Source organism: Siphateles boraxobius, unplaced genomic scaffold, assembly GCF_051911475.1.
Source record: "Siphateles boraxobius isolate OS27281-9 unplaced genomic scaffold, OSU_SipBor_1 66, whole genome shotgun sequence".
NCBI lineage: Eukaryota > Metazoa > Chordata > Actinopteri > Cypriniformes > Leuciscidae > Siphateles > Siphateles boraxobius.
The window spans coordinates 6,163,567-6,188,424 of record NW_027509193.1 but is presented as its reverse complement, the minus strand read 5'-3'; the positions used below and the strand labels follow the sequence as shown (position 1 = coordinate 6,188,424).

Sequence of the window (24,858 nt, the reverse complement as noted above, 5' to 3'; positions counted from 1 at the left end):
TTATGAATGAAGGTCAGTAACACTGATACTAATACAGCTATTGAAGTCTGGATAAAAAAAATCAAAAAATTCACTCCGATTTTAAACATTAATTATAGCCATTCAACATTACAGTGTAATTGAAAGCTTCAAAAAAATATAACAACTTTTAATTTAAGTGAACTTCAAACAATCCAAACATAAACCCACAATAAATGTCATGTTTACCTGAGCCCTTTCTTCCTGTCTAACATGTACAGAATATATAGAAATTGAAGTTATCAAACAGTCTGCACTGCATAAATTATAGATTAAATATAAACTAATCCTTATTAAAGCTTCAAAAGTTCTTTAGTCAAGATCAGTGTTTAATTTTCTCTGTTCCATTTGTTCTTTGATTAACTTTACTGACAGACAGCATTATTGGCTGCTGTCCCTTTAAGACCAGCCGCTGCTGCACATGACGCGGATCTCACAGCAGCCTCATTCTCTCACAACTCTTTTCTGGTGCGCTGTCTGTGCGCACGATACTGGCGCACGTCTTTCTGTGCGTTGTATGTGTCACATAGACAGGACATTCACAGGCAGCGCACTGTCTTTTGTCTTGTCGCACTTGAATGGTTTAAAAGCATTTGCATGAATAAGAACAGGATCATATAATGTAAAGTTAGCCACAGGATGACAAAAATTGCTGGATGCTGCGTTAAATATTTTAACGTGATAAACTGGAAAAAAAATCAAAATCGCATGCGTTAACGTTGACAGCCCTAATCTATATATATATATATATATTTTTTTTTTTTTTCTAAACGTCAATTTGCACCCAGGTTTTGCACCCAGCACAGCTATACTCCAATAGTGCAATGATGTTTTTTTTTCTGACATAGGCTTTATACCATTGCAATTTTAGTTAGAAAAGTGGCAAAATAAATAGACTCATCAACTTTTAAAGAGAAACTTCCAGTTTATTTTGTGGTTGACACAGGCTGTGAATCAAATCAAACTGTACAATGTATTCAATTCATCTCTAGGTAGAAATAAGTCATATTAAACAGATGGACAGATTGAGTGACGTTTCTACATCCTCAAAACCATGAACCAAACTAATCAAGATATGACCCAGAATGCATTAAAAAGGGTTAAACGATTGATATGTTTATGCATTCAGTGTATGTTTCTCATATTCAGGAACCTAATATAAAAAAGCAGTAGGGGGTGACAAGTGAATGTCTTTATGAGTAAGTTATTCTGTTACTACGTAAAAAAAAAGGATTCCGGAGTGAAACAACTGCCTTTATGAGTGAGTCACTAAATCTTTCCTACTGAGTTGTTCAAAGACACCGATTCAGAATTCAGAATTGAAATGTCATTCTGCTGTACCTTCATTTGGAACTATTTTTGTAGGCAGAGCAAAAAAAATAAAAAATAACTGGCAACGCTGAAATATAAGTTACTGAAATATTAACGTGGTGTTTATATAATAAGCAATATCACTTGCAATCACTCTATTGGTCTGAATATCAGCAATGCTTGATTGCTCATTTGTTTTCGATTACATGACTATAATTTATTGAACTCACATACATTTATAATATCACATGGTGTTTTACAGTGTTTTCTGGCAGCATTTGTAGGTAAAAAACAACATTTACTTTGTTTTCTTCATGTGAAGGTATAGTGGTAGAATCATGGTTGAGGATTTGGACTACTAATGAAAAGTGGCATGTTTGATGTCAGGTAAGTGTGTCTCAGAAAAGTGTAAAGTACCCGAGATCCATCAAGAACAAGGCACTTAGCCCCTACGCATAACGTACTGCAAACCCAATCACTGTATTACAAGTCAAGACTAAGTATAAAGCATCTTCAGAACAATAAATAGAGTTTGCGGTCATTGTTATGCAGCCTGAGAGATGCAGAGATAAAGACAGATACATGAGATGTGAGTAAATTGGCAAGTTTAGTGGCACAGAGAGTAAAACTGTTTACCTCCGTTAAGCCAGCGGACTGTCTAATTTAAATGACCAGGGCTTTGTAATCAGCTTTGCAAACCGGCATGCACCACGAGACACACAAATGCAGTCACTGAACCCTGATAATCTCCTAAGAGTTTCACACAGCTTACGCCCCTCCTCTTCCCTCACTTGCAAACATACACATTATTTTTTTAGAATAAAAAAAATTAAAATCCAGGATAGTGTCAGTGAATGAAGTGACTAATATGGTCACTGCACAGTGATCAAATGGCATTTAAAGTGAGCAGATATGTGAAAACGCAGTAACTTACCACAGCTATTGCCGTGCCCGCTCCTAATGATGCCCAACTCATGATCAGGGTCAGTACCCCACACACCATAATACTGAAATAATAACAAAAAGAGAGAAAGAGAAGGTATAACAGTTAGATGTGGGGTCAAAAATAAAACTATAAACTACCGTTCGAAAGTTTGGGCACAGTAGGATTTGTGAAGGTTTTTGAAAAATTCTCACCAAAGAAATAATTTTGATTATTTTCACCAAGGCTGCATTTACTTGACCACAAATTGTAAAAACAGTAATATTGTGATTATTATGACAATTTAAAAGAACAGTTTTCTATTTGTATACATTTTCAGCATCATTAATCACGTCTTCAGTGTCACATGATTTTTCAGAAATCCTTCTAATATGCTGATTTGCATTTCTTATTATTATCATGAATCCTTGTGCTGACTAAAAGCATTAATACATTAATTTAAAACCAATTATTGAACCCAAACTTTTGAACAGAACTGTATATGTAGATTTAGCTAATCTAGCCCATAATAAGATCGCCAAAAGGTCTGTGATAGAGCATTCTGTTAAATATAATGCATATATAAAAAAAAATTGTACATCTAGATCAGTGTCTCCTGTAGAATTCTACTATGATACTAATACTAATTGCATTAAAACACAATTTATTACAAAAATGTTTTGAAATTGTGTAAATGAATATCAACGAAGCTTCCAGTTACTAAGTAAATCCCTTGTTACGTTAAGTAGCTGCTCTCAGATCACCATGATTTTGCCAAGACAGACTGGTTCCTGGATCAACATATTTTGTTGATCCTGGGACAACATTCCTGTCAAAAAAATTTAGCCCTAAACCTAATCCTACCCATAAGTTATACTTAAAATCAGAGGGAAATAATGGTGAATAACACTGATATAGAAGCAGCTAACCCTGGCTGTAAGCCTAAACTTGACATCAACTGTCCCTCAAATCTGATTGGTTGATTGGAATGTTGTTCCATATCATAATGTTGATAATGTTGATAATTAAGAATATTGCAAAAGTTTCACTGATCAACGTTTCACTGATCAACTGCAGATGAGCATAAACTCTACGTTGTGCTATTATGATAAGATTCTTGAAGTCACCGAAGCATTCAAAAATCAACCTACAAAAGACTTCCTAAGTAAGTAACTTAATAAGTAAGTAGTAAGAAACAAATGAATGAAGGTGTAAACCAATGAGAAAGTGATCAAACATTTGAGCATGTGAGTGATCACGTGAGTAAACAGGAAGTCAAAAGGAGACAGAGATGAATGGGGTAAACGGCTCCCTGGTGGCCATGGAAAATGGAGCCGACGTTTCCTCAAACAGCCTTTCTCGTCTGAAGATGGCCTTAAAAGCACCAATAAAGCGGATTGGAAGCACGTAGTAATTATTTAAGGGCGAGCGCACGCTCACATGGGCAGAGAGATCAATAAGCATTAGTGGGGTAAGTGGGGATAGATCAAAAGGAGCTTCCAATAAGGCCAACGGAGAGAGAGACAGAGTAAAGGCAGGGCTCGCTGGCGACTGGCTAACCACCGCACTCGATGCACTCAGAGTCTTTCCACAGAGGTCTGATTATGTCAGCGGATTTAAGCTAGCAGAGATAAACAACTCTGCAACAACAAACAATTCAAAATGAGAAAGTATTATATACATGCTGACATACAGGTAAAATGACATTTGACTCATTGTGTACATGCGCATACAAGTAAATATTTCATCCTCTCTCAATGTTGACATCAAATGACTTTATGTTTAGAATAAAAGGTCATACTTCCCTTCTGCGAAGGGGATCGCCAAAGCCAGGTGTCTACACTGTACATATTTAGAGCACACTTACACTGCGAACAGCCATCGAGACTGCTTTGCCAATCCCAGACATGCTAAGAGACAGATGACCAAGTCCAAAATCAGAAGCAGCAGGTACGTTAACCATCTGAAAGAAAGCAAACAAAGATGAGGACGGAAGGAAATGTTCAAATACATATGTTTTTATTTTATTTTGAATAAGGCCCCTTCAATTTAATTTTGTACATTCATTGGAATTATTTAAAACAAAAACTGTGATGAAAATATAATGCACTTAATTATGCCCCTCTTATTCATAATGGATTGCTGTGGACTGTAGGCCAATGATAGACTTATGTTCAATGATATGGAAACAAACAACATACTGACTTAACTAAGCCATTTTTTATAATGTTTATTCAAAGTCTGCAAAGTCTACAATAACTTAGAATTATCTGCAGTGCTTTTCTAAAAAGACATTGCTTATATGTGATTATTTCCATATAATTGGATTAATTAAACTATGTATCATCTCATTCAATTGCATTTTTAAAAAAATCAATTGACAGCTTTAATATTAATATTCATCTTGTGTGATGCAAGTGTGTGGGAGCGTGCTCTCAGCAGGTCTCTAAGTATGACTTTAAAAGTGGGTGTTTATGGCACTCACATTATTCTTCCGTTGTATGTTTCCCATCTATATGATTAATAATTGAACAGACCAAATAGACATAAGAATTTCATGAGTTTCAGCCTAGTATGTGAGAATGGACAATCTGCCAAACAGCTCACATTGAGAAGGTGTTCCTTCCGATGACCAGACGTACTGTTTGATCTCAGAAAAATGGTTTTATGTCGAATGAACTCATAACATTTAAATAAAAGATTTACAAAATGGCCTAATAAGTAGGGCACAGTTTTCTTACTAATGTTCAGAACAAACAAAAAAATTGAAACCAAATGTAATGTGCTGTATTTACCGTACTGCATTGATTCAAGGTCTACATGGTTTGGTGTGCTATTGGAATGCCTGGCAAACCACAATCCGATCAGTAATCCTACACCATGAGGACTTAAAAATGCTTACATATCTTGAGTCAGAAAGAGAGGGAGGGAACGAGCGAAATTTATGGAGACAGAGGTGTATGATGAATCAAGGAAGGGAGTCCAGAGGTTGGGCGATTAGATTTGCCCATGAGTAATGGAGGAAGAGAGGTTTGAGCGCTGCTGCTCAAAAGCACAGTCCTTTAGCTGTTTGAAACACTAGCTACTTGTCAATACATGCACTGCAAGTTCATAACGCGCAGGTCTACAAATGGAAATGTAATCTTCTAGGAGGACATACAAATCAATTCAACAAGACTAACAGCTCCAAAAGCAACCTAGTACACATGAGATACAGGGTAGTGCCAGTAAAGATAAACAAGTAGGCCAGAGGTGGTACCTTTAAGGTTCTCCAACTCCAAACAGATTGATTTTGGTAGGGTGAGGGGGGAGTAGGGCAAAATGTTTGAGGAGTTTGGGGTCACATGTTTGAGAATTATGGCAATCATTCTGAGGTGTAATGGGAAAAGTTTTAGAAAAGGGGTCATTATGTTTACATTATAAATGAGTAGGTCAGAAGTATGCAAAATAGGGTCAAATGTTTGAGAAGTACAAAAAAAAAGGGACATGTTTGAGGAGAAGAGCTATAAGTAAAAAAAGGGACATGTGTTTGAGAAGGCCAGAAGTCTGAAAAATAGGGGCACATATTTGATAACTAGGGCCAAAAGTTTTAAAATAGGGTCAGATGTTTGGGGAGTAGTGCCAGAAGATTGAAAAAAAAAAAATAGGGTCACACACTTGAGAAGGCCAGAAGTTTGAAAAATAGGGTCACATGTTTGAGAAGCAGGGAGAGATGTTTGAAAAATAGGTTTGGATGTTTGATGAGCAGGGCCAAAAGTCTGAAAAATAGGGTCACATTTTGAGAAGGCCAAAAGTTTGAAAATAGGGCACATGTTTGAGAAGCAGGACCAGAAGTCTGAAAAATAGGGTCACATGTTTAAGAAATTGGGCCAGAAGTTTTAATAATAGTCAGATGTTTGAGGATCAGGACCAGAAGTCTGAAAAATAGGGTCACATGTTTAAGAAGTAGGGTCAGAAGTTTTAATAATAGTCGGATGTTTGAGGATCAGGGCCAGAAGTCTGAAAAATAGGGTCACATGTTTGAAAAGGCCAGAAGTTTGAAAAATAGGGTCACATCTATGAGTATTAAAGAGATAGTTCACCCAAAAATGAAAATTACCCCATGATTTACTCACCCTCAAGCCATCCTAGGTTTATATGGCATGAGCCAAATAACCTAGCAAATTACAGACCCATTTCAAATCTTCCATTTATATCTAAAATACTAGAAAAAGTTGTGTCCGCTCAATTGTGCTCTTTCTTGCAAGAAAATGATATCTATGAAAAATTTCAGTCAGGATTCAGACCACATCAAGGCACAGAAACTACGCTAGTTGAAATTACAAATGATTTACTTTTAGCTTCTGACCAAGGCTGTATCTCAATACTAGTTCTATTCGATCTTAGCGCTGCGTTTGACACTATAGATCATAAAATACTCTTGGATCGACTACAAAACTACACTGGTGTTCAGGGACAGGCATTAAGCTGGTTTAGATCGTACTTATCAGACCGTTATCATTTTGTCTGTTTAAATGGGGAAAAATCGAAGGTAACGTCAGTAGACTATGGAGTGCCGCAAGGATCGGTGTTAGGCCCTCTGCTATTCTCAATATATATGCTGCCACCTGGTAATATTATAAGAAAACATGGAATTAATTTCCAATGTTATGCTGATGACACTCAATTATATATTTCATCAAGACCCGATGAAAACACTAACTCATCTAAATTGACAGAGTGTCTCAAAGATATAAAATGCTGGATGACGTATAATTTCCTGCTATTAAATTCAGATAAAACGGAGGTACTACTTATTGGTCCAAAAAACTACCCACAAAACCTTATATAATACAACTTTAATTTAGAAGGATGTCCTGTTACTTTATCCACTACAGTAAAAGACCTGGGTGTTGTACTAGACCGCAACTTGTCTTTCGAAAATCATATTTCATATGTTACAAGAACAGCCTTTTTCCACCTTAGAAACATTGCTAAGCTACGTAACATGCTATCTGTTTCTGATGCAGAAAAGTTAGTTCATGCGTTCATGACCTCGAGACTAGATTACTGTAATGCTTTATTAGCTGGCTGTCCTGCATCCTCAATAAACAAGCTACAGTTAGTGCAAAATGCAGCTGCTAGAGTTCTTACTAGGTCAAGAAAATATGATCATATAACACCAATTTTATCATCTCTACACTGGTTACCTATTAAGTTCCGTATCAATTACAAAGTATTACTACTGACCTATAAAGCCCTAAATGGTTTAGCTCCTGTGTATTCAATGGACCTTCTATCGCCCTACAATCCATCGCGTTCTTTAAGATCACTAAATTCGAGGCTTCTGGTCCTAGGATATCTAAGTCCACTAAAGGAGGGAGGGCGTTCTCGCATTTAGCTCCTAAACTCTGGAATAGCCTTCCTGATATTGTTCGAGGCTCAGACTCGCTGTCCCAGTTTAAAACTAGATTAAAGACGCATCTCTTTAGCCAAGCATTCACATAATGTCTTACCTTTTATACCACTGTTGAATCAGATCGAATGCATTAATATTATGAACAGCAGCTCTGCTAATTATTTCCCATCTGCCTTTCTGCTGTTATCTCGGGACGCTAGTCCCGAGGTAAATAGCGTTCGTCAGCTCCAGTTTGTATCCAGCCTCTCACGGAGACCTCAGATGCCCCAACACCTGCAATAAGATGACTAAACGCCTGTGAAGAGACGACTCAACGCCGGCAATATGTTATGCCCTAAATTATTACATGATTAACTAACTGTATTTTTCCTATGTACATATCTGAAATGCACTTTCTGTAAAGCTGCTTTGAAACAATATGTATTGTGAAAAGCGCTATACAAATAAATTTGAATTGAATTGAATTATATGACTATCTTCTTTCAGACAAATACAATCGGAGTTATATTATAAAAAAATGTCCTGGCTCGTCCAAGCTTTATAATGGTAGTGAATGGAGGATGAGATTTTGAAGCCCAAATAAGTGCATCCATCCATCAAAAATTTACACAACACAGCTCCAGGGGCGTTAATAAAGGCCTTCTGAAGTGAGAAGCGGTGCGATTGTGTAAGAAAAAAATACATATTTAAAAAGTTATAAACTAAAATAACTAGCTTCCGAAAGACAGTATCATAAAAAAAGCAACATTTTGAACAAAAAGAAAATCTTGGTTTTTGCCAAAGATTACGTCCAGATCGGATTCAGAAGGATGATCAAAACATAGACGGAGTAGATCGAGTCCATCAACTCCCCAACAGCTTGCACAGTCCTATAGCTCATTCTAGGTTGACATTTCATTCAGTAACATTATCATTTTGATTTATATGCTGTTTAATGTTGATGATCGTTTACATTTGCATCTATTTACATATGCTATCGCTTGTTTCTGCTTCTTCTTCACATGCGTTTTGATCAGGAGATTCAGTACTCTTTCAGAAGACGTAATAGCGCACCCTACCATGTAACAGTGAAAACACAAAGCCAGAAAAAGCGGTCTCTCATAAATGATGAGACAGAGATAAAAAAAGAAGAAAACAATCAGAGTATTGTAGCTGGTGGGGAGCAGTGTTGTGCAAGTTACTTCCAAACTGTAATACATTATATATTACTTGTTACTGTTATTTAAAAGTAATTCATTACCTTACAATATTACTGTCTCAGAATTGTAATGCGTTACATTACTCCTGTATTACTTTTGAGTTACTTTCACCAAAATAACTATACAGAAGTAGAACTTAACATTCTAAAATGACTAGGGCTGTAACGATATGCGATATGAAACCGAAATCGTGACACTCAGATCCACGAACCTGCAGAATGGCGACACACCCCTTAACATTATAAAATATGTAGACCTACACCACAAAACTAGTTGAGGATAAATTATTTAAAATTTGGGAATTCCAGCGTTATGGACATGACATTTGCAGACTTGCAGTCAAAACTTATATAGGCATAATTATATAAATTCTCAGAAAATGCATTAATACCAAAATATTGAAACTTCTGTTCATCCATAGGCTCCTCCCAGAAAGGAGTCCAGACATTAGAAAAATATCAGTCTACACATGCGTTTTATATTTAATATTAGGGAAATCGACAGTCATGTGTGACAAAAAAAATCTTTAACTTTTAGGAGGCAACGATTTTTGTTGTTGTTGTAATTCTGTGAATTACACTGCACAAATCTAATGAAGAAGGGTTGGCTCTCCACAGAACATAAAATATTCATTTTATTTTATTTTTCGTGTTCGCATTTATGAGGAAAAAACAATGTTACAGACGTGACAGTTCTCCGTTACGGACGCGACCGCTCTGAAGCGGCACTAAAAGACTGCTTTAAAACTTTCACAGACACCTTACAGAAAACACGAAGCCTTTCTTTAAAGTGAATTTCGTTTTGTATTAATTGTACGGACCTGAAAAATATATCTATATTGAAATGTCTACTTGTAAACAGAACAATTCAAAACGAAAGAAAACAGACTGCTCTCTGCTTATGAAATGAAATGTGCATTTCTCTCTGGTGCATTAACTAGCCTACTGCGAAGATCGCGAGTCAGCATCGTCTACTTCATCTTGACTTTATTAATAAACAATCAACATGTCTCCTTGCTATATTTGACATATTCATAATCATTGCTTTTGCCGGTTCTTTGTGACAGCTTTTAGGTGCTCTATCGGCAGCGCCGCCGCCCTTAAATGAACGCGTCACCACCGCATCAAAAACATGATTGCGTGATGAAAACATGAAAAATACCACATAAACATAGCCTAACTGTTTAGAAAGAAAACACAGAACGAATAGCCTAATGCGCATACGTCCATCTCGCGAATGTAGTCTTTTCCATGCCATCTTCACCATTAGCCCTCTGGCCAGCGCGAGCACAGAGGCTGAAATATTACCTCACGGCACTCCTGTACAAAATAAATCGCTATACAAATATATCAGACGCTGCCATTTAGTCTTTAATTACAGACTTGGACACCACATGCGGCTATTGACTGACCACGAACAGGTAATTTAGCTACTTGCATCTTTTATTCGTTCATGTCTGGCGGTCTTGCTGTTTTTTTTTTTTGTTTGTTTTACAATTAAAACTAAAAGTCTGTTGTAACGCAAGCCTTACCGAACATGTACCGAGTAAAATATTACTGAAAATTGATTAGTAATGCCTTACACTACTGCGTTACAGCAAAACGTAATATGTTACTGTAATGCATTACTTTTGTAACGCGTTACTCCCAACACTGGTGGGGAGTGCCCAATATTAGCAAGACACCTATGCCATATTTATATACAGTGTTACAGAGGCCCTTCATAATGCAGAGGGCAACTGTCTATAGTTATCAATGGCCCTATAGTATGCAGTGCTTAATAAACAGCTTTTATACCACATTCTGCTGAGGTGAAATTATTGACCCATATTGACCATGATATATCGTATCGTGACTTTGTTGCCGATACACAGCCCTATTTGAAAAGGCTAGTAGTTTGAAAAATAGGGTCCCATGTTTGACGAGCAAGGGCATCTGGAACATTCAGACACATTTCTGACCAACATCTACACCAGCAGTCTCAAGAGTAAATAGAGCCAACCTGTCTTTGACCTCTGATGAGACATATAGGACATGTTGTTGTAAAACATTCCAAGTGCACGAAGTGAAGTAAATAAGCCAACCTTACCCCGCCAGCTCAAAGCAGCTCACCTATAGTACTCTATGAATGCAGTTTGGTCTGCGATGGCTGCCAAATCCACTTGCACCATCCTGGTGTCTGGCATGGCTGTCAGCTGCTGGATAATGTTGTCGGCCATCTGCTGCATGAAGTGCAAGGTTTGGGTGTAGTCTCCCCGTGGAGAAAATATCTCATCCAACCGCTCCAGATGCTCTTTCAGCCCGACCTGCATACTACCCAATGAGTTTCCCACCTGAGAGCAGAGGCAAAGAAAATTGCTGATCACTATTAGCAGGCTAATGGTGCCACGCTGGCGAAGAGATGAATGGCCGTTTCCAATTAATTCTCTATGGGAGTGGGAGGCATGCACGGGTAATCATGGGATTGCCAAAAAAGAAAAGTGGCAAGTGTGACAAAAAGCTGATTTTTTTTTTTTTTGATTATAAATATTTGAAAGAATGTTGGGGTCCACACATACTTGACAAACTGACTTTTGCAAATGTAACATCCCCCAAGTAAGTGGGATATCTCATTGGCAGGTATTGAGCTAGTTTCTCCCAAGAAAGTGGATATGTAAGCTAAACATTTTTAAAAAATGAGTTTTGGACAAAGTGAAAATTACCCCTATTTTGAGGACAGAGAATTAAGAATAAGGCTAGACGGGACAGAAAGAAGCTAGTTTAGAAGAAACAGTACAAGACAGCAAAATGCAGTCATCAATCACAATTAGATTCAGCTAGCTCTAAAAATGGAAATATTTATGGAAATTTTATGACTCGGCATGGCCACATTAGCAAAATGTAGCGTGCAAAAAGGTCCATTGTCTATAATATAGGATGTATAATGCACAGGAACTCACTTCTCTTAGCCAACACATCAAATTTGTGTGACTTAAACCATTGCGAAATCTGTGTGGGAAAATTTTTCACTCTCAGGTAGATTTTCTGAGCCTATTGAAATGTGATTTCACCTGCGAAAATTCACTAAATAAAGGTAACCGAAGAACCTTTAGAAAGTGAGAGGGTTAAAAACCAATACCCTCATGCTCTGTTTTATGTTTGTCATTACGTTTGTTGTAACGTATTAATGGAAAAGATTAACCACACCTGGGATACCATCCAGAAGCTGGCCCAAAACCCTGTCTGTCTGTGGCAAACCTTTGATGCTGCCCAACATGCCATTGGGACCTAACCCAAGGACCCTGAAGAAGCTGAATATGATATATGGCAGGAAGTAAGCTGATGTTTTGGCTGACCATCCATTGTTAATATTAAGTAACAAACAAGTTTGAAGTCAGCTTCTTCAGGCCCAATCACTGTTTCTGATAGATTCACTGAAGATGGAGGAGAATGAGAATCAATTATGCTTTCAGAAGGCTTTTGTCAGGTCACCTTTTACATATTACTGCTATTCGACTGCCTCCCTAGGTGCAGAATTATGACCATGAAATATTCTGCACTTATTGCTTTGAACAATACAGCCTTTGTTGTTGTCCCGAATTTACGAAGAGACCCATCAATGTATCGACCTGTGAAAACTGAATGGTGCACAACCCTGAGGGGAGGGGTAGAGCTCATGCCGAACAATCAAACCAATTGTGGAAGAAAGCAGTGCATGTTTTCCTGTTCAGCCTTTATAGGAGACTGCTATGATTTTTTTTGTATTAGCTACCACTTTGCTGCTCAACACACGCATATCTTGTATAGCTTGTATAAGTGCTCGTATAAGTGTAACATAATTTTGTTCAGGTCCTAAAACCTAGTCATTTCTTAAGTCAGACATCTTATTTTAACCAGAATAAGCTTCACTAGACTGTCTAAATGGCACATTGCCTGTATCCATTTTAAAGTTTGTTATTAGACATAAAATCATTTATAATGGATCAGTACATCATTGAGAGTTTGCATGCTAAAAAACAATTTGTCCTCTTCTTCCCCTCTTTTTAAAGGCCACCATGTGGCATTTCTGGGAAATCTTAGTCTTGGGAATAATTGCTCATTCTGCTTTCGTTTCAGTGAAATGCAATATGCACCTCTTTGGAATAATAGCTATATAACTCATAATTTCAAGATGGTGGAAGCGTAATTAAGATTTGTAAAGATTAAGATGCATAAGAGCAACATTCATGCATTAGATTCAGTGCCATTGTGGAAGGTGTGGACTGCATGAAATATAGTTAGAAGCATGCAAAATGGCAAACGCTACACCCATTTACTCACGGTTGCAACAGCTATTTTCTGGCACGCAAAAACTGACAAAAGCCATTTAAAAAGCTTGGCAGTTCTGAAAACTCCCTCCTCACTTTTCAGCATTCATGAATTCAGTTGTGCAATCATGCTTGGCCTTCAGACTGGTCCTGTTTGCATTTCAATTTTAAAAGAGACGTTCACTAAAGCTGAAATTGGATTTATGCCATTTTACTGAAGCCAAGGGCTGTTTGTTGTTCTCACAATTCTGAATGTTGTTTTAGTTACAGCAAACAGTGAAAAGTCTGTTCTAGACAGCTAATTTAGATATGACCGCCCAACCGAGAAGCAATGCATTATAAGCGAGTGAGCCAAAGGTACACTAGAAGAGAGAGAGAGTGACGGGAGGAAGAGTATAGGAGGAAAGGAGGATGTCACCACAGGTAATGAACATCAGGGCTGTGTGAGGAGAACTGTTCTGCCAGCCAAATGCTCCGTTTACCAGCCTCAACCTGCCATATGTTGAATAACACAGCCTTCACATCTGAGACATGCTGCAGGAAACACTGTTTGTGGGACGTTATAAATAGCATTGCTGTGAATTACAAAGAACCGCCCTATACCCAGTGTATTCTCGGCATAGATAACACAGTGACGTTTTTAATGGGAAAGCAAAGAACTTGTAAACCAGTCACTAAATCTACACCGATTCCAACAAAGACTGAGATTAGTCGAAAAATGCAGCTTTTTGGCTCAAAAAAGTATAGTCTTTCTTACAGCTCATCCTTTTTTTTGTAAGTGATTGCCATTAAAGCACAAAGAAAAGATTTAAATTCTAAAAATGTCCATTAAAAACGTATTAGCTCAACTAAGGCAGATAAACATTTTATTCCGATATGAAGACATGCACTTATCTACTACGATGGAAACACATCAACCGAATAAATCCTCCGATGCACAACAAGAAAACTCACGTGATTTTGCAACAGAGGATAACTGGACTACCCACCACACCAATCGGATCGCAGCATCTCAAATGTTGGTTTGATCGTTCTGAAATGCCTGAGCCAGAGTCTGTCATCAGAAAGATTTGGTATAATGACATCCCAGAAGCATCTTACATGATTGCGTTCACAAACACCAGGCATCTGAACGTGAGATAACATTACAGAGTCTGTTGCGATTCGTCTACACGCTCTGAGATGCAAGCCATTTGTGATGTAGGAAAAGGGAGCCACAGTTTCTTCCCCAATTGCAGCAAATTCCATTTTTATTACAGATGTGTTGAACCAATTTCCCAGAAAGTGACATTTTGTTCTCTTAATCAAATGGGATGGAAACAGTGCTTTAATCGCAACCGTTTTATACGATATTCCAATTTCTAATGTTAAGGTTGTTTCTCTGTTCCCATGGCACATCCATGGATGTGGATATACAGATAGATTTTTAATCCCCTTTAATGCAGATGAACAGATAATCCCAGTCTTCTTTCAAGCAAGGCAAGGCAAGGCAAGTTTATTTATAGCACATTTCATGGCAATTCAAAGTGCTTTACATAGAAAGGAATATAAATAATCACAAAATAAAAGCAAGGATGAAATAGTTATTCAAAATGATTTACATAAAAGGAATTCAAATAATCACACTACGACAATTCAAAGAGCTTTACATAGAAAATAAACAAAATAAAAAGCAAGGGTAATTAGTTATAACAGTATATATAACAGTTATTAAAGGAAATAAAAAGAGAATTAGAGTAAAATGAATTAAAGTAGCAAAAAGATGATACATAGAATAACATTCTCATCTGGCAAATCACTGGTGTATTTTATTTTGGATATAGTTTTACTCTGACACTGTGTCTGTGGTGTTTATTCGGCGCGCCTAAAAATTCCATTTGACGTCTCAGATGGACCAGATTTTTCCCTAAAATCGGACAGGAGGAGCTCTAGGACTGACTCACGGGGTAACCTTGGGTTCACTGCCCCATCAGTCCGCACCCCAAAAAAAACATTGTTCGGAAGCTCTAGGAATGGAGTCGATCCAGTCCGCACCCCACAGAACCTCGAGTTTAATTGACACATCAAACTCACTACTTCACCACAGACCCAGGTCATCAGCATTGTTTCATCTTTTCAATTTCTCAGTGTTTACTGCTTTCTCTTGCGGATGACACACAAGCTGGATGTGTGGATCTAGAATCAACAACTCAAACTTCTCAAAACACTGGAAGTTAAAATGGGGACAGACACTTTATGACTACAGCTCTGTGGCAGAAGTGACGCCTGCAGCAGTGCAGCGCTCCTGCGTGTGTGTGTGTGTGTTTGTGTGTGTGTGTGTGTGTGTGTGTGTGTGTGTGTGTGTGTGTGTGTCACTCATCACATGATATTCCAGCAGCAGCGAAAAGCCCCTGAGGCTCCAACTCTTAGTTTTTTAGCATGCAGCACATAACAGGCAAAATTCAGATTTAATTTTAATCACAAAACTTCCTCAGGCTATTCCGATGAAATGAGACGTGATGAGTGACAGGTCAAAGAAGTGAAACTCTTACCAGACTGCCAATGCCACCCAGTGTGTGATTGGCATTATACATTGAGTAAGTCAACTGGTAAACTCCATCGTTGGTTTCGCTGTTTCCATAGAAACCCACGCCCACCGCTGAACTGTGAGAAAAACAAATCAAGGCAAAACAACAGTTTGTGTTACAAATACAGTTTCATATCAATACAATTCTCCCATGTTGCTTCAAACGGTTTGGTGAAGCTTTGAGACATTTCAAAGTAATGTTTTTTAAAGATGAGGAATCAAAGTATCCATCTTATGAGATAGCATATTTTAATTCAGCTTCCTCAAAGAATCAAGCTCAGTTCAAAAAGATCATTTTATTTGGACTAAACTACCCAAACAGCTTGTTCCGACCGAACACAACTTACTACCACCAGATAATGAAACAAGACACTATCGTTCCTAAACACTAGAAGAACTAATGATAAGAGTATAACATGGTTAAGTCTTACAGATTGATTTAGTAAAAGTTGTTAGATTATTTTTATATTTTCATGATCATCAAGCACATTTATTCTTATTTTCTGATTTCAATTATTCTCAATGGTGGTTCAATGATTTTCCTCAATATCATAGTAAAAAAACGTATTTTTTTTAATAGAAGTACAACCAACACAACCATAATGAATATATATTTATATATATATATATATAGAAATATTGTGAAATATATTTAAAAATTTAATTTATTCCTTTGATGCAAAGCAGATTTTTCAGCTTCATTACTCCAATCTTCAGTGTCACATGATCCTTCAGAAATCATTCTAACATGATGAATTGATTATCAAGAAATAGTCTGATTATTATAAGTGTTGAAAACAGTTGTGCTGCTCAATATTTTTGTAGAAAACTTGATCAAATAAATTTCACGATTATCTGATGAATAGAAAGTTCAGCATTTATTTGAAATAGACTTTTCAAATAACATTATAAATGTATTTACTGTCACTTCTGATCACATTCTTGCTGAATAAAAATACTAATTTCTTTCAATAAAAAAAAGGTTTTGAGACAAGTTTTGAGAGATTTACCCAGGGTAGGTCTTATCACATGTTAACTTATATTGAAGCACCCTTGTTTCACAGAGTAGACAATTCCCAGGCCCAAGTTGCCCAAACACATTTGACACCAGCTGCTACCATAATAAACAGTGCGCTCACCAGTTTGACTTAAAAATTCATCATTTTGACTCAATTGGTCTCGAGGTGGCTTCTAATGTGAAATCTGAGTAAATATTTCAAAGCAGACTCCAGAATTGTGCTTTACTTTATTAGACTGCTGTGCTCAGAAACCAGTTTGCTCTCTTCTCCAGACAGCATCAGATCAACTTCATTAAGCAACCTCATCAGAAGCATGTGTGTAGACTGTCAAGCTCTAGGGTCCATCTCAGCAAAACATCTAAAACCCCCATTCCCTATGTTAGAGACACAGTCCACTTCAGACGGGAAATTTCTCCGCCGTTTTTGAGAACATCACGTCTATATCTCATTTTCTTTGAAGGCTTCATCAGAGAGGCTATTTTTCAGACTGACAAAAGCAAAAACACTGTATTGGCTGTGACTGTTACATTGGTATGATTAATTGGATGTTTCAGATATCTGTCCATCCATCCATTCACCCATCCACTCATCTATCTGTCCACCTGCCTATTTGTCTATCTGTCCATCCCTCCATCCGTTCGTCAATCTATCCATTCATCAGTCTGTTTATCTGTCTATCCATCCATCTATCCATGTCTGTCCATTAATCCATCCATCCGTCTGTCCATGTATCCATCCATGCATCTATCTGTCTTGTCTGTCTGTCCGTCCATTCACCCATCCATCTATCCATCCACCCATCCATCCTTTTTCTTCAGTATCCCTCAGTATACTGTCACGAAACAAAGGCAAGTTGTCACATTAATAATAAAGTCACATATACATCTATCTAGTCATCTATCTGTCCATCCATCCATCCATTTATGAGCCCTAGCAACACTCTAGGAAACAGCCCAGATGCATGAAACCATTTTTTTAGAAAGATTAGAAAACCTAAATATAGGCTACATTAGAAAATATTCAGTGGATGATTTATGTGTCTTCATTTTTTTAAATGTTTATTAGTGCTCCTCAGAAAAAAAAAAAAACTTTATATTTTATAACCAATAACTAGCCCCAGAATGAATCTGCTGACCTTTTTAGCGCATATCCTATGCTTGTTTTCAAGGAAAATGTAATTTCTATGCCAGCACTAATGGTATTCATGGCATGATTTGATAATCATTCTGTTTTTTACCTCTAGTATTTTTCCCTTGTCCATGCCATTATTGCCATTACTGAATGAATCAAACTTAAAAATTAGACAAAACAAACTGGGTCGACAAAGACCCAAAGACATTGTCACCCACAAATCCAATTTCAGCTAAAAAGCATGAATTTGAATGCTGTGCAATGCGCATAATTAAAATAAAGGCTCTACTGCATAAAGAAGTGATGTACAAAATGCAACAGTAAATGAAATAATTTATCTGTCCAACAGTAAAAACATATGTAATACATGATACCAGAACATGGTACCAATATAATAAATGGCATAAATATTTGTAGCATTTAAAAGAAAAATAATAATAATTACTCAAAGCATCTCATGGCCATGACTGGACTCTTTTGTCTTTGACACCACTGTTCTAACCAACACACTGTACCTTTTTCATTCACACACACATGAACACACACATAAAAACACCTTCAATGCAAATATAAGAAACCCACTGTAAATATAAGAAATCCACAGTGGAGACTGAGCAGATGGCATACACTGTTCTGCTACAGTAAATGGGCTGAAAAAACAGGACGTGTGTGTGTGTGTGTGTGTGTGTGTGTGTGTGTGTGCAGGTGGTCTGAGTGAGAATCCCGTCTCTGATTTCCCCTAAGCATGATGGATTCCAGGCTCTTTCCTTATATCATTACTACAACTCCCTCAGGCCAGCAGCATTTCTGCTCCCATTAGCGATTGAGTGCGCTAGCCTGGCTTTCACCCTCAAGCTGCTGAAATCACTGCTCATCTGGATACATCTCACCTACAACCTGCATTTCTCCATGGATTGAAGAGCCAAAAGCAAATAAGGTGCAAATTTGAAGTAAATGATTGGACACAGTGAACGATTAAACATGTGAAAGTGCAAAGATTTAAATAGTTCTTAAAGAAGTGGATCATACAAACACTGCCTGTGGCGTTTTTAAAATGTTCATAGGGATAGTTCACCCTAAAATGAAAATTAAAGGGGTCCTATAATGCCCTTTTCACAAGATGTAAATTAAGTCTCTGTTAAGTCAGTGTATATGTGAAGTTTTAGCAAAAATATTTTTCAATATTTTTTATAGCATGTTAAAATTGTCACTTTTTGAGGGTGAGCAAAAACACGCAGTTTTTGAGTGTGGCCCTTTTAAATGCAAATGAGCTACTGTTCCCGGCACAGAGGGCGGAGCTTCAAGAGTGTGTGTGTGTGTTAGCAGCTCTGATTACCTCACACAGACACGCACTGAAAATTTCAAAAACGTTTAGCCTTTTATATTCAAACCGGAGTCGGAAAAAGATGGAGACTCAAGAAGAAGTGACATCATGTAGAGTGCAACATGACATTTCTGAATGGTTAGTTGATGAATTTATGTAGCTGATGTAACTATCTTCTAGTCATTGATTACCATATTCTGGCATGATAATCTATAAATCACGTTCCCGGGGTTACGATGGTTACGATGGAAATTTTAAGGTTAATGATGTCACTAACCCATGAAGAAGCTCATTGTAGGCCCTACCATCTGTGTGTTGTAGTCCTTAAAAAGGGTTTGAGCCCTGTAACTTTGCAGATGTTCTTTATCCTCAAACAGCAACATTACACACTAACTAAAGTTAAAAAAGTTAAAGCATAATCAATCACCCCTTTAAGTCATCATTTACTCACCCTGGTGTTGAACTAATGCCCTTCTTTCTTTTTCAGACCACAAAAGAAGAATTTTTAAAAAAATGTTCTGCTCACACTCATACATATTGTGGCAGTAAGTAGCGACCAGCATCAAGCTTTAAAAAAAAGATGCAAATGTATCACAAATGGTCTAATGTCATATATTATAAGATAGGGTATGGTGAAAAACACACTGAAATTTTACGTAATATCTAATGAAAATCCTGACCTTGGCCGTTTGTCTTCTGTGCACGGCTACGCGTCCTTGAGACTCTATTAGTGCCACAGTTCACTCCGACTCGCCCAGAAAAAGCACACAAATTGTGAGAAATCAAGATTAATAAAAACACTACATGAAATACAAGGCCTATAAATCTCAAAAAAGTGTCGGTTTTCTTTCTTCGCCAAGTTGATTATCTCTGGTATCAGACGACATTCAGAATGACAGTTGATAGAAGTGAACTTGATCATTTATTGCTTCAGCAAACAAAATATTCACCTCAGAGAAGAAACATTTCATGTTACATTTTTCTTAGTTATGATGGTGTAAAATTGTGCGATAATGTCTCACAAAATTACTTTTTTTTTTGCAAATGTTATAAAAGCTTTTCAAAATCATATGCGTTTTAAATAAGATTTTTCAAAGATACAATTCTCTTGATCATGGACACTCATCTTTCATTGACAGTCAACTTTAGTTCACAACAAATTTAACGCTAACAATTTACAATAAGTAACTAATTTAATAATAGAAAAAAGTAACAAACTAATAGTGAGCAATATATTTTTAAAGCATATATTAATCTTTGTTAATGTTAGTTAATACAATTCTTCATGGTTCATGTTAGTTTACAGCGCATTAATATTAACAGATACAACTTTTGATTTTAATCATGTATTTGTAAATGTAAATTAACAGCAAAGAAGATTAATAAATGCTGTAGAAGTATTCTTCATGTTAACTAATGATAACCTTATTGTAAAGTGTTACCACATACTGTTGTAGTAAGATCTGCATGGATATCCTTCAAATATTCTCCTTTTGTATCCAATAGATACGAATAAATAACAGTGAGGACTGATTTCACAGCTAGAGACCGGCGATCCTCCTCTAATCCGTCCATTGCTTCAGTAAACACTTACATGCTCCTGCTGAGCATTGATAGAGCGATGAAAGGATAGTGCCATTTAACGTGCAAATGAGAGACACACTATCTCTATAAGCTGCAGCGTCAAATGCTGTTCAGGAGCTGGATCAGAATTAGAGGGTCAGTTTCCTGAATCTTCACCCATCAGCCATCTCTGCAGGGCTTTAATGGGGTCAGCGCTGTCATTAGACCACAGGGCCCGGCTAACTGAAAAGAATGTTCGTTTATGATTAGCAAAAATTTAGATAAACTGAAAAACTGTGGAGTATGGGCTGAAAGGGGCGAATGTTTTTCTGTAAATGTGAAGGAAAAGGCTAGAGGAGAGAACTGGCTTCTGATATACAGTACATGACAATGGTATTTACCTACATCCAAGTGTTTTAGAAGGAACGGAACCACTGAAAATAAAAACTATCCCTGTTGTGTTTAAAAATGGTAATATAATGGAATTTCAGAGCGCCTTAGAGCTGATGGGATAATCCAATAAGGGCGACCACGGGCCATCCGACAAAAACATAAATGAGATAAATAGCCACATTATTGAGTTAAGGTCTTAGTCTAACAGTGTCTTAGCTTAAGAACGTGCTCTGCGGCAGTACATCCTCACTACAGCGCACATGCACCTTCAAGCAGGGTCGCAACCACCATATACATTTAGAAATGTAATGTATGTGTCCAAAATTCACATAAGTGGCCCACTGGTATGGATTTACTAAACGAATACCTCACCCTAAAATGAAATTCACCTTCTGAAGCCACAAACAAGAAGTTTGGTCTGAAGAACATACACAAATTCAGGTCATCAGAAAATGACCATAGAAGTAACACAAGCACGAGTGTTGTTGATCTGTGATAGAGAGGAAACAGTAAGAGGAAGTTGATGTCATATATATATATATATATAGGAAATGTAAGTGGAGGAAATGAGAAAAGTGACCTTGCAACTTGATGCCTTCAGTAAACCCTTACTCAGACTATAGTTATATACAATAAGAAAGATATTACTGAAGAAACAATTACACTGAACATGTTTTTGAGTTTAAAGACACAATACAATAATGCGATTAAAAAGTTACAAATTGTTTTAAGTTGAGCGCCATGTTTTTAGAACACTGTCGCTGTGTCCGAATATTTTATTCTAACAAAACCCAATTGTGACCATATATTTTTGTAGTATTTAAAAAAAAAAAAAATTATATAATTTTATTTGTAGAATTTGTATTACTATGTTTCTTGTTGTATTTGTATATGTGCACTGGAAGCTTCAGTACCAAGGAAAGTTCCTTGTGTGTGCAAGCACACTTGGCAATAAAGCTCTTTCTGATTCTGATTCTGATATGTCAATCATATAAGAGAACTTTAGTGTGACCGTAAATCTATCAGGCATGGGCTAAAGCCACAAAACTCCTATTTAGATTATATATAGGTCTTTAAAAGAGCCAATTATTAATAAAAGCGTGTGTTAAAAAGCATGCACAAAAGTAAAAGGTTAAGTCAGACTTTATGCTAAGCACATCACGCAGCAGCACTTAACATGACAACTGGCCCTGTGTCTAGATCTGGAATGTTAACTCAATCAGGACTCAAACTTTCATGACAGTCACAAGTTTAAGATGAACACTCTGCCAATTCAATTTAGCACTTAAGCAAAAGCATTTGTTCTCTTTTATTGACATAGTGAACGCAAACAGTGTTAGCAGTGTGCTAACTCTCCAATGCTCTAGAGATTTGAGCATCTGAGAAGATTGATTTATAGGTTCTCTTGAGGGTAGGAACCAAGCTTTAGGATATCATTCATGCACATATCCTACCAGAGATGAAATCTCACTTTCTGGATCCTGAAACTGTTCCATATCTCACTGTTAACGTGATCTCTATCTTTGTGCATAAGAGATCCTGATGTGTTTTCACGCGTGTTCATTCTAATGACAAACGCTGGACATCATGAATCATGTGACACGTGTGTTCTTGTTAGCAGAGAATGAATTTACCGACATATCCGGCTCAAAGAGAGCAGAGGTGAAGGAGGATTAATTCGCACAAAATTAGAATTGAGTTTCCATCTTAATTCCCACCATTTGGAGCTGAATGCAGTGGTTCGTGCTCAGATTTGCACCGCTGTTTGGGAGAACTGGAACTGTGCGCGAGGTCACAGCACACAAGCTTAAATACTAAAAATATCTCTTCCACAGCTAACATCTCATCCATGAACCTGTCGCATAACAAATCCAATCAAAATGCAGCATTATCCATGGTAAAATACTGCTGATGTCCTAAATGAAACGCCATAGGTTAACCCTTAAACGCATAGCTTGGGTCTTAAAAAAAATTTATAGGGTTGATAGCATCTCAAGGTATGTAATAGTGTAAGTTTATGTTTTCTGTGCATCAATAGTTGAATCTCAATAAGTGCAATTAGAACCAACTAGGCTTCCGAACATCACGTTTAGGTCTAGTGGTATGAGTGTGTGTGAAGTGAGCACTGTTCTCAGCTGGAGTTGTTGGTGTGTGTGGAAATGCAGTAAAATGGGAAGCCATCCATGTCTTTCCATCACTGAGATCCTATGTACTCACTTCAAGTCTTTTGGAGGTAAACTCAGTAAACTTTCTCCTCACTTATGACTTGAATGTGCCCCCCAGAATGCAACTTGACAGTTTTGTCATTGAGCTGACACTGATGGCAGGAACAGACTTAGAACGGACTTCTTCTGTGCACTGTTGCTGAGTCAACCGAGTTTGGATGTGCTTAAAACTTGAAACAGTCACACCAGTGTACAAAAAACTTCGCCGTCTGCCACTTTCTTTTGTAGTGTTGTGTCAGAGGAATTAAATCGCAAGCAGCTGGGGTGATAGAACGCATCGACACCTCTGCATGGGTGTCACCAATTGTTGTTATGCAGGAAAGCCAGGTAAAACTAAAGCAGAGATTGTGGACTCTTTTCTACTTTCTGCTCTAAAATTTCTACCCTTTTCTCTGCCATAGACCTGACTAATGCTTATACTACCAAGCTGCACAAGGACATTTCCTCCTTCATGAGGATTTCCTCCTTCACCCAAGGGACTGGACTTTGAGTTGTTGCCGTACTATAAACTGAGAAAAAAAAAAACGTAGCGTCGAGCCCTGATGTACTTAAAGCCACAACTAAATGTGACATTGATTACAATGGGTTTATGTGAAGATCACTTAAATTAAAGGTTATATTTTTGAAAGCCTAATAAATGTTAAAATGCATAGCTTTCAATAATACTGTAATTCTGAATGGATATAGTTAAAGGAAAAAAAATCTATTTCATAAACACATCAGTAATACCGCTGTCTATGTTGTTTCTACATTAATTTGGAGATTAAATGTGAAATTATTACAATATAAAAATATATTAAACACGTTCTACTATATTTAAAGTTTAGGCTAGGTAAAATCAATCGCAATTAATTACAGAAAAATGTGCGATTCATTTTTTCATTTTACTTAATCGAATGAGAGCACAACAATAAATGATTGCTATATATATGTATTTAACTCCAGGAAAGACGACATTAAAAATTAGTTAGATCCCCCCCTTTTTTTATTGTTTTTTTTGGCCAACTAAAACCCTCTCAACCCAAGTTATTAATTTTCCATTTATAAATGAAAGAATATCGTACCCCTATGTAAAAATAAATATTGTTTACTTGATTACTTAGTTGTGTTGTGGAGTGTTTGTGGGAGCATGAGACGGAACTCGGGGCGACACCTATTTACAGGTGTCGCTCAGCATGTTTGTGTGTGTGGCACGTAACATTAACACAGAATATATACACATCTCATTCCCCCCCATTTTTTTCTCCATGATGGTAAAGCTGAATTTTCAGCAGCCATTACTCTAGTAAATTTGTTTAGGACTACTAGATAAATAAAGTTCAAGAAAACAGCATTTATTTAAAATATATATATTTTGTAACATTAAAAATGTCTTTACTGTCATCAATGTAATGCATCCTTGCTGTACATAAGTATTAATGTCTTCAAAAAAAACAATCTTACTGACCATCAAAATATATTTTATTAAAAAAATAAAAACAATTTTACCTATGTCATCAACTCT

The 24,858-nt window shown here is 37.0% G+C and overlaps 1 protein-coding gene across 1 annotated transcript in view; it reads right to left on the bottom strand.

The window, feature by feature from the left end:
- ttyh2l (tweety homolog 2, like) overlaps nt 1-24,858 on the bottom strand; it is a 44,150-nt gene that overhangs the window by 13,299 nt on the left and 5,993 nt on the right. The window contains exons 3-6 of the mRNA XM_077211804.1: nt 15,665-15,776; nt 10,960-11,180; nt 4,119-4,214; nt 2,264-2,336 (exon numbers count right to left, since the gene is read on the bottom strand). Of these exons, the coding sequence (XP_077067919.1) occupies nt 2,264-2,336; nt 4,119-4,214; nt 10,960-11,180; nt 15,665-15,776 (502 nt within the window). The remainder of the gene's footprint in view (nt 1-2,263; nt 2,337-4,118; nt 4,215-10,959; nt 11,181-15,664; nt 15,777-24,858) is intronic.